The 11,660-nt window shown below is 38.6% G+C and overlaps 1 protein-coding gene across 1 annotated transcript; it reads left to right on the forward strand.

Annotated features, from left to right (window-relative positions):
- Window positions 1-230: 230 nt before the first annotated feature.
- LOC128732452 (synaptic vesicle glycoprotein 2C-like) lies at window positions 231-10,923 on the forward strand. Its single transcript, XM_053825702.1, has 11 exons — window positions 231-234; window positions 302-520; window positions 8,531-8,693; window positions 9,119-9,188; window positions 9,403-9,436; window positions 9,519-9,660; window positions 9,721-9,859; window positions 9,928-10,396; window positions 10,453-10,612; window positions 10,672-10,799; window positions 10,868-10,923. The coding sequence occupies exons 1-11, from the start codon at window positions 231-233 to the stop codon at window positions 10,921-10,923; spliced, it is 1,584 nt and encodes a 527-aa protein (XP_053681677.1).
- Window positions 10,924-11,660: the final 737 nt, after the last annotated feature.

Here is an 11,660-nt window from a genome sequence, read left to right on the forward strand (position 1 = left end):
GTGAAATAACTTCGACAACGACCATTCCACATTCTTCTAGTGCACTACAGTTTGAATTTAAACTATACAGTACAACACCAAGAAAACCGTTCAGTAGTTCAGTAGTCAACAAAATTACTACTGCAATAGAGAGATATTGTCACACTGAAAGGTTGCCTTCGCGGTAGAAGAAAGTTTCATAACAGTTCAAGGAAAGTAATCGATCACGGGAAAAGTAATCAATTATAAAAATGGGTAATAAATACAATTAGTAACAAGTGACGTAAAACGAAGAAATCATTCGCTGCTTACTCTCTTCCAGGATTGGATTTCATAGAAGAAGGCAGTGCCGATTACGAAAATGCACTAATCCTAACCGGATTCGGAAAATTCCACTTCCTCCTGTTGATGGTTTGTGGTTTGATCTATGCAAACACGGCGATCGGTATAACAATTCTTTCTTTTGTTCTACCGTCGGCGACTTGTGATTTTCAAATGACGTCAGAAGATAAAGGTTGGCTTACGGCTGCACCAATGTTAGGTAAGTGATGAATGATCTGCTTGGTACACATATATAGTTGGAGCCGTTGGGAATAAGCTTAAAATAGTGGCGGCGGCGGCAGCGGTGCTGATGGTGGTCGTGCTTGATCGGGGAAAAATACGACCGATCCTAGAATTGCTAAGCTCACGTGCCGTTTTATGGTTCGCAATGGGCACCGGTTGTTTGTCACAGTGGGATTGTTTTTATTACATTTCATATTTTAATTTTGACTTATACCTGACAGTTCGGCTGAACTAAAATTTACATGAAACAATTGTTATCAGATGGATCATAGATTGTTATGTTCGCAACGGAAGCCCAAAAACATCTGAACTCAAAATGTTATTCAGCATCATGTATCTGTTTGATGCTATCCACATAACGGCTTGTACATGCAAATGTATTTTTTTTATTGTATTTGTATATAGATTAGCGGCGGTCTCGCACATAGCACGCTTGTTTAGTGAAAAAATAACACCAGACATTGAGGCGCTAATTGTGGAAAACTTTCGGCGATATCCGGCGGGGACTGAGCAAATAAAATGCCAAAAGAGCATGACTAGAGCGCTAATAAAGCGCGTGATTCATCCGGCTTGGTGCGTCTTGCAGTTTCAGAACCCTTGGGAAAAACGCAATGCACTTGTAAATTAGGGATTAGGGGATTAGCCAGCGTCCTACCGAAAGCGCCAACAGCTTCGAAATGCGTTAAATTTGACGTACATTTGGAGGTTTGCTGTCTTCCCTTGTTACATTTGTCGAGCCATTCAAATACACACACAATTTTTTACATACATTACTTCGAAAAAATGTGCCAATTTATGTAAACACTTGACTAAATTAATAATGGAATCAATCACCGAATAATGACAGGCAGCGTCGTGTAAAGACATATTTTGTTCGCGGTTTACTTTGATCAACTGAACCTATGTGACATCCACGGTTTTAACTGTTTTATTTTATCCTTCGAAACGTTCGAAACACGATAAGGAATCTGTCATAATACTAGCTTGTGATTGAAACTAGCTTGTGAAAACTGTCTATGACATATGCTTGTACCATCACAACCAAACGCAATCACCTGCAAAGTGCTGAATGAGTGCCAAACACGTGCGTTTTTATTTTCACACATAAAACGTTTATTTTGATTACTGGCGTCCTGCGGGGATCATAAATCTTCTTGTAATTATTATACTTTTCTCTGAAGGTTTGTAGCTGAATAATCTATCTATCTAGAAGTAATTTAAGCAACTTATTTTAAAACACTTTGTATATAGAGGAAAAAAATCTTTCAAAATTTGGGATCCTATTTCGTAACAACATTGATCTGCGCAGCATTTAAAGTGTTAAAATTGTTCACATGAACCAAAGACTTGATGTATCTACCTTCTGCAAAAATAATAACAATAGTAAAAAGCAAAAAAAAATTGCAACGCTCTTGCGGCGCCGTAGCGTGCCAGACTGCCCCGCTAGCTTTTGGGGGCACTAAAAAGGGTCTACATTTCAGTAAAGCATTGCATTGAAAAGCTTGACGTTATCAGTTGATTTTCACGCAGCAGCCATGGCGAAAACAGTCAAACAATTACGCTCGATGCTTTGTTCGTACTGCCAGCTCCACCTCGCAACGAAGAAGTTGGACATGGTGAGAGCAAGGTGGACTCATCGTTCCGTGCCTTGGGCCGGGAGGTCGGAGCAACCAGCTGAACGGTGAAGAAGTACTGGGCCAAAATGGACATTTTTATGCAGAAGCATGAGTTGATGCTGGCTGTGTCGGATAGCATTCAATCGCCCGGCGAACGGCTGAAGGCGCTGGTGAAAACATCTTTCCGGCTAAGCACGATGTCGCGGTAATGGGCGACGAAAACTACTTCACGCTGGGCGGTAACGACTGGCAGAGGACCGAGTACTTTACGTCCCCAACCAACAAGATAAGCGATGACGTCAAGTATATCTCCCCAAAATCCTTCTGTAGGTGACCATCAGCGAGAAGAAAATGTTCCAGTCGCTATTGTTTCGTTCGGTATTGTTTCGTGGGTACAAAGTTTGGGCAAATTGGATTTCCACCAAGGGCGCGCCAATGTTACGCTACGGCTCTGAACGTGCCCTAAGCGGCCATTTGACGGGTCCCAAATTTATTTATTTATTTTTACGATGACAGGAGACGATGAATCACTTTGAGATGCGGAGGTTTGAGATGCTGATGCTTGAGATGTTCATTTTCAAAAAGAGAAGAAATTAGACTTGAAATGAAAGTTCCTATTGTAGTTAAAACTGGACTTGAAATCATTAATTTTGACTTATAATTGAACCTAAAACGGGAGCTAAATTTGCTACGTGACATAAATCAGCATTTAATTTAACTTAAAATTGAACTTGACATTGGACATTGAATTAGACTTGATGTTGGAGTAATTTGAACTTGAAATTTCACTTCAAACGGGACATGGATTTGAAATTAGAGAAGAAGTTTTACTTGAAACTAAAATTGAAACTATTCGTCTTACTCTCTCACGTGTTTTACCTCTTTTCTTCCAATCCAGGTTTTCCTGTTTTTTTTTGTTCCGTTTTTTTCCTCCTTTGCTGTTGGTTTTGGTTGGTTGGTTTGTTTTCTTGATTTTCGTCCGTTTTGAGGGAAAAAGAGTCTCGTTTTTCCTTCTTCGTTTTCCCTGTTTCGATGTTTAGTTTTTCTTCGTCTCCCGTTCCATTTTTCTTTTTTCTCTTCTGGTTTCCTTCATGCTTTTCACTTGTTTTTTTTTCTTGGTATTTTCTTTCCCGTTTTCAGTCTTTTCTTCTTTTGTTCATTTCCAGTTTTCGTAATTTTTTAACTTGTCTTTCCTTCTCGTTTTTCGTGTTCTGTTCCGCTTTCTTCTTTTTGAAGTCTTGTTTTCCGTCTTTTCATTCTGTTTTTGACTCTCTTTTTCCGTCTCCCTCTCCGGGTTTTCCTTTTGTCTCCCGTTTTCCACCTTTTTCTGTTCCGCTTTACCTTTTGCTTTGATCCAAACGGATTTCCGGCGTTTTCTTTCTTTTTCTGTCCTATTTTGTCGTTTTTTTTGTTACATATTTCTCCTTTTATATCCCGTTTGACCTCCTTTTCCCGTTTTTATCGTTTCCTCTAGCTGTTTTCTGTTTTAAGCGGGGTACGCTGCTGAAAAGTAATGGGTAAAAAGATAGGACAAGAAATGCTCAAGAAATCGATTTCGTTTACGATTTCTTAAGCAGTACGCACTTCATAAGAAATATTATTTCACGTTCAGATGGCGCAGTTTTACACGCAGGTGAATTAAAACGTCACTTTTCCTTACGGAATAATATCCGGCGCAATTATTACCACAAGAAAAAATGACAGGTGGTTGCTTGCATTGGAGTTGTCAAAATTTCTTCGGTAAATAGCAAGATTTTTTCTTGAGCTGTTTTCTTTTCAGCAGCGTACCCCGCTTTATCTCGCATTATTCTACTTTTCCCGTTTGGTTTCTCTTGCTTAGTGTTTTTTTTTCGTTTTAACACAACTAATACTTATCGCAAAAATAGTAGCCTGTGGACTTCTGGGTTAGAGAAACTACTTTGTTTAACAGAGAAGGTGTGGCACGTGGGGCCTGGGCACGCTAGTGTCTATCTTTATGTGGATTCCGGAGACAGCAGACTTTAATTTAATTATGGCAAAGTTAGTTATTTTACGATAATTTTCTCAGTTAACGACAAGGTCGTCAGAGTACATTTATGGCAATCAGTATGGCACCGAATATCAACCTTCCCTTCCCTTCTTCAGTGTACCAACATGCTCCCATAGACTCGGGAAACCATCACAAAAAGATAAAATCAGTTCAACTAACCTGCTAACCGTAATAAGATCTTGCAACTCATAGCACTAAACATTGCATTCTATAGGTTCTTTTACTTTTTGGGGCATAAATTACACTAAATATTGAGATTTCTGCCCAATTAAAATTCATCACTATATTTTCACTTTTTCACCGTCGATTTTTCATTAATTTTTTTTCGGCCGCTTCATTCATCACATCACTCGCGTAACTTAACTTGAGGTACAGAAAACTTCAGTTTACCGCCCGAACAGTTATTTAGTAAGATATTCTAATGATTTTGCCCAATCTGTTCACTTGAATTGATAGGAAAAAACTCACTTCGTTTCGATTGCAATTCCGAATCTGCGATCGTCGTTGTTTTACGTTGCCAAGGGAACGGACGGTTTATATGGAGTGATGCCAACGTAAACAGTTGAGCATGAAATTGATCAATTATTTTCGCTATTAAATTAAAGGTCGTAGAATGTCGATAATCTTCTATATATATATAAAAGTGAGCGTGAGTATGTTTGTATGTTCCACCATAACTCCAGAACGCCTTTACCGATCTCCACCAAACTTGGCACACATACCTTGATATAAGGGAATCAGCACTGGGGGGTTGATAAGAGGGGAGAGGGCGTAACAGGGGGGAAGGGCCTTAACTCCGAAATGCCTGGACGGTTCTTCAACAAACTTGGCACATGTGTTCCTTGGCATGAGGGAATCAGAATTCAGGTGGTTGACAAAAGAGGGAGTTTATAACGGGGGGAGGTCATAACTCCGAAATTCCTGGACAATTTTTCATCAAACTTGGCACAAAAGTTTCTTGACATTAGGGAGCATCACAGTTTCTTTTGAGAATACAAATATTTGAAAATTCTCTTTTAATTCCATTTTCATATCTACTTCCAAGTAAAACTTCCAGTCCAAATAACTCCTAATTCAAGTCCAATTTCAAATCTAACTTTAAATCCAATTTCTTGTTCTATTTGAAAAAAGAATCAAGTCCAAATTAGTTAAATTTCAAGTCTAATTCAATGCTTTATGTCAAGCCCGATTTCTAATCCAATTCAGCTTTTATTTCTAGTTCAGCTCCCAGTCTAATTTCTAGTTCAATTTGATTTTTAGATCCAATTGCATCAGCCGAATGCTCGATGTTACCTAACGAGCCGGTATTTTTGTGACAAGTAATAAATAATACCGAAACATTCTGCTGAAAGGTCGGGGGACCTACCTTTTGTTTGCGTTTGGTCACGCTAGTGAACTTCAAGCCAATTTTTTTTCAAATGTGCATTAAAATATCTCTTGCTTCACTGCTCAAATTAAGCTGCCTTTTGTCCTTTGCAGTGGAAATTGAAACCAGCCGCGTAAAACAACACATTTAGTCACAGCTAATAGGTGTGTAAACTATCAGTCAAATCGGAGCGCAACATTCTGGCGCGATCCACGAATTCGACCGGAACGGTCACATCTCATCTGTTTGTCTGCCACCTGCCGTTGGTTGGGAAGTTTGAATGATTTACACTCATTCTTAAATATTTTGCTCCAATTTGAGTTGATTCCAATACGGCCAGATGTGCCCAAACCTGGAGGAATCATCAAAAGTTCGTTTTTCTGATTGCTCCCACAATTAGCGCTTTTATGGTTAGTTTTTACTTTTCGCAGAACAACCACCTGAATATTTCGGAATTTTGGAGGTCGCAAAAAAGCGACACAGCCAGTCATCGCTCAAAAGTTTTCCATAATTAGCACATTTAGGTGTCTAGTTGGCAGAATTTGGTTAACCGTGCTTCCGCTTCGGGTTGGTCCTGATTAGAAGTTTACCTTGAACAATTAGCATATTTAAGTCTGGAGTATTTTTTGTGCAGGATAAACAATATGTGCAGTATGATTCATGCAAGAGTTTTGACGCAAATGATTATGAATATTGTTTAAAAACAGGAAATCGGACACTATCTTCTTTAAATGCCTAAGGAGCCAAAAATCCACATTATCGCAATAAATAATTACTACTTTTGAAATTAAGAGAAAAACTTATTCAACTTAGTTTTACAGAGAAGCTGTTTCTTTCTCTTTTCCAATCCCGTTGACTTTGCGTTCCATTTTTCTTTTTTCTTTGGTTCATTATTCCATTTTCCTTTGCTGCCTGTTTCATTTTCTTTTATTTTCAGTCCTGTTTTTCCTCTTGTTCTTTACTCATTTTTTGTAACTTTCTTTCCTTTTGTCCTCTTTTCTTTTACAGTTTTCTAACTCTCCTCCTTTGCATTTCTCGTCTTCAGCTCGTCGGTTTTTCCCATTTTAGATGCCCTGTTTTTCTTCTTCTTTATCGCATTTATTCTGTTTTTGGCTCCCTTTTTTACGTCCCATTTTCGGCTTTTTCTATCCAGTGTTACCGTTTTCTTCGGTCCGGCTTTCTGGTTTTTTCCTCCTTTTTTGATCCATTTTCCTATTCCATTCCCATTTTAACCCTTCTTTCTCTTTTCATATCCCGTTTGATCTCTTTTTCCCTATCTTTCTCGTTTCCTCTATCGGTTTTCTGTTTCATTTTCTCTTTACTGTTTCGTTTTCCCTCTTTTTCTCTCCCGTTTCCCACATTTTCCGCCACCTTCCGTCTGTTCCGTCTTCCCTCCTTCCCTCTCTTGTTTTTCCTGTTTTCTGCCCACTGTTTCTTTTTCCTTTTATTTTCCTGTCCCGTTCCAGTCTTATTTTCCTTTTGTTTTTTTCTGTTTTCTGCTGTTTTATTTTTGCTTCCGTTTTTCTTAGATGGTAGGCTCGTTTTTCCTCCTTTCCAGTGTCGTTTTCTATCACATTAATTTCGTTTATTTTTGTTTTCATCGGTTCCGTTCTTCCTCTTATTATGTCCTACTTTCCCCCCTTTTCTATTTTGTTCTGTTTTTCGTTTTATTCCTTTATTTTTGTTATTTTGTCTTCCATTTTCATTTGTTTTTTCTCTTAATTTTCCTTTTTTTCTGTTTTTTTCTACCTTTTTCACCTTTTTTGGTCCGTTGTTTCTCCTTTTCAGTCCAGTTTGTCCTCATTGTTCTTCTCGTTTTCCTCGTTTACTTTATCTTCTTGCATATTTATTCTTTTCCCTTTCGTTCTTCCTCTTTTTCTGTTCTGTCTCCTCTTTTATGCCTCTTTTTCACTTTTTTCTCCCATTTTCTTCTTAACTATTTTTAAATGGTCAATTTTAAGACAGGGTCGTCACAGCGGGAGGAGGTCCTAACTCTTGGCACATCCTAAACTTGGCACATATGTTCCTTGACATAAAGGACTCAGAACTTAAGGGGTTGACAAAAGGGGGGTTCATAACAGGGGGGAGGCCCTAACTCCGAATCGCCTAGATGGCTCTTCATCAAACTTTGCACACTTGACATAAGGGAATCAGCACTGGGAGGCTCCCAAAAGGGGATGGGGGCTAGCAAGGGGCTAAGTAAAAGGAGATGCGTTTTTCTTGCATTTAAACCGATTGCAGTTATGCAAATTAGAGAAAAGAGGGGGTTCCACCGAAGAGGAATATATGTATGGTAAAAAAGACCTTTGTTTAGTTTCCATTATAGTGATTTTCATAAAGCAAACCAATGCATAATTAGCTACGTGACAGAAGAGAGAGCTGACTGGGAAAGAATCGACAAGTAGAAGGACGAAGAACGTGAGTATGAATGTATGTTTCGCCATAGCTCCGGAACTTCTGGACTGTTCTTCATTAAACGTCGTTTGTCAATCACATGTAATTTGGCATAAAAGAATCAGCGCAGGGGGGTTGACAAAAGAGGGAGATGGTCTCTTACAAGGGGAAAGAAAGGTTCAAATGGATAAAGAGACGCGTTCCTCTTGCAATTCGAATGATAACAGTTGTACAAGTTGCTGGATTTCTGAAAGGAGGGATAGGGTGGCCATTAACAAAAGGAAGGTTCAAAAACGATTTTTTGTCGATTTGTAGGGATTACCGAGAAGAAGTCAGATTTACAAGTGACTGGGGGACAAAATAAAGGAAACTGACAAAGAGAATAGACACATTAAAATGAAAAAAGGGTTTCGTTTTTTGCATTATGAGAGTTTTCGTTACAATAAGAGATGTACAAGTAACTGAGAGGCAAAGGGCCCCGAGTAAGATCGGGTAATCAGCTAGTTATTAAATATTATAACTGTACAGTAATAAGTTTACTAAGTTTCTGTAACGCTATTTTCCTGATTCGATTCCTTGCAGGCATGGTAATCGGCTCGTACTTCTGGGGCTGTCTCGCCGACACCAAAGGCCGGCGGATCGTGCTGGTGGCCGCTTTGCTACTCGATGGAATTGCTGGACTTTTATCGTCAATGACACCAATCTTCAGTGTTTTTATGCTGCTTAGATTTATCAATGGCTTTGCGTAGGTATTTTTTTAAGTACACATTTATTTGCACGGTTACGCGGTGGTTTAGCGCCATATTTTGCCACTCTGCTTCAAGCTTAATTGTTAAATGTTTATTATTATTGTGTTTATTGTTTTGAACTAGTTCTTAATCAGCAACTGAACTTATAAAAGTTGTTCCAGCTTGTAATGTTTACACCAGTTTGCTCAAAATAATAAATATTGTAGAGTGTCTGGACATGACATATCACACGGGCAAGAAATGCTAGGACTACTTCGATGTTTATCCATTTGTCAGAACCATGCGCATTAAACTGATTTGTTTGTCTTTAGTTTTTTTTAAATTGCTGTTAAATTCTGCCAAAAGGACATAAAACAATTGCATTTAGTTACGTTTAATTATTATTTCGCATTTGACAATTTTTATTGTTTTGTTTTTTTAGAATTACAGGGGCTATGGGTATTTGTTTCCCATATCTAGGGGAATTTCAACCAACAAAATATCGAGAGAAGGTGAATACACATAGCAATAAGAGCATGTTGAGTCAGTTTGTTGTAAAATAAATTGCTTAAAACTGGGACCTTAAGTACAGTTTCACCTGAGAATTAAAATAGCGAAAGTATGAATGTCTCTTTAGTAATTTTTTTTTATTTTCGTCAAGCTGACTTTTTATCATAGTGTTTACTTTGATACTTAGCATAATGGAACTTTTTCGTGTCTTCGCAGATTCTTTGTTGGATGGAGATGTTTTGGACAGCAGGTAATTTATAATAGTTTGAAGCATTTTTGTCTCATTTGTCATTGTGACTGATCTAAGGCAATGCTATTAATGCACTTTTCAGGTATCATTATACTTCCTCTTATTGCCTGGCTAATAATACCTATGAGTTTACACATTCGATATGAATGGACTATGAATGATGCAAACGTATCGTGGATTTTCAACAGCTGGAATTTATTCGTTGCAGTGTGTTCTCTTCCCAGGTTTGTACCATTTTTTTGCGCTATCTAGAGGAATTACTGCTAAAGTTTTTATTGAAACAGCCTAGTCTTAGGATGCAGTCTGTACATGTTTCCGGAAAGTCCAAAGTTTCTGATCGAATGCGGGGAAACTGACCTGGCGCTCGAAATCATCAAAGATATTTACAGTTCAAATTCAGGACGTGATCGCTCAGAATATCCAGTAATCCAAACCACACATCAATAAGGGAACCATCAATTCACATTATTTTTTTTAAAACCAAATTCCAGATCAAAAGTTTGAGAGGAAACGAAAAAACAAACACCATAATGGAGACGCACAACAGATCGAAACGTACGCTAAGCATTAGGAAGAAGAAACACCTGAAAATCCTGTTCGTTGAAATTTGGGAACAAACGAAGGCACTGTGCTTCAAACCGCACCTGAAGAATACTCTGCTGACCTGTCTGATACAGTTCGGAATTACCAGCAGCTACTACACGCTGATGATCTGGTTTCCGGAACTGTTCGAGCGGTTCGAGCAGTACGAGGAGAAGTTTCCCAACACGTCCGCCTCGGTGTGCGACGTTTCGTCGATCGTGCTCGACGACGTCAACGGAACGCTGGTAGATGACTTTTGCGGCGGAACTATTGACACCAGTGTGTATCTGCACACCGTTATACTAGGAATTGCATGCATCCCGACCAGCTTCTGGCTGCCGCTGTGCGTTCATCGTTTAGGAGCGAAATTTTTCTTGGGTAGAGATTTTCCACTTATATTATCCACTGAAAAATTAATCCAATTTTTCTTTTAGTTTCAAGCCTTTTGCTGGCTGGAGGCGTTACCGTTGGACTTTATTACGTCGTGAATTCGATGCAAAATCTGATCCTATCTTGTGTTTTTGAAGCAACCACTTCCATGGCCATTAGTACGGTTTACTGTGTGATGGTCGACTTATTCCCAACTAACTTGAGGTTTGTAAACTTTTTCTGTATTAATTATTCTTACAGTAGCGATTGTTTGTATTTTCCAGGGTGATGGCAGCTGCTTTATCACTAACTTTCGGGCGGGGAGGCGCGTTGGTCGGCAATCTGCTCTTTGGATACCTTATCGATCTGAACTGCGTCGTACCAATAGCGGTCTTTTCTGCATTGTTATTTGGTAAGTATCGCCTTTTTTCCATGAAAAAAAAACTTGTTCATAATTCTTTTTTCTCGGTTTTCCCACAGCTAGTGGCCTCTTATGCCTTTTCTTACCTAGTACAGGAAGTCAAGCACTCGATTAGTCATCTGCTACAATTTAGTATAACAAACGTTCTCTGTAGATTAGTTAAAACATGTGTTGTGAGCATCTTGTGAAGGATATTATTCGTACAGTTTTAGTGCAAATGAGTAAATAAAAGTTTGTTTTTGAGTAATAAAGATGCCTATATTTAATTGTTCTTACTTAACACACATTCGGTTACTGGGAAAAGAGCCTTTCAATGTTTTTGTCAGTCATTTTGGGGACATTGAAACTCAGTATCGAAGCTTGCACCAAACTGGAGGAAGCTGATATGAACGGGAAATTCGAATTGATGAACTGACTAGCGTAGAGGCTCTGCCGGTGAGCTATTTTCAACCGGGAAGTCAACTGTTTTTTCCACTTGGTGCGGCGGTTTTGGAACCAAGTTTTTATTTGCACCTCCGATAAATTTAGCGTTTTCGACAGTTCAAGCCGTTTGCTGACCGACAGGTACTTGTCCTGCTTGAATTCGTTTTCTAACCTTTGGGAAGAAAAAACAGAAAATATTACTGATGATTTCTGTGCAAAATTCACCATTATAATTAACCTTTCCAACTGTTTAGCACTATACGCTTGCCGGGGTTTACGCTCAGAACCTTGTTTTCGTCTTTTTGCTGACACTTTGGAATCTAAAAAGACAAAAAAAGATGTTTTTAGAAATTTGCAGTTTTAAATATTAATAACAAATGAAAATTATGCTCATGAACTCGATGTTTACCTTAGTTAGATTGACTAAAT

The sequence above is a fragment of the Sabethes cyaneus genome, chromosome 1, assembly GCF_943734655.1.
Source record: "Sabethes cyaneus chromosome 1, idSabCyanKW18_F2, whole genome shotgun sequence".
Taxonomy (NCBI): domain Eukaryota; kingdom Metazoa; phylum Arthropoda; class Insecta; order Diptera; family Culicidae; genus Sabethes; species Sabethes cyaneus.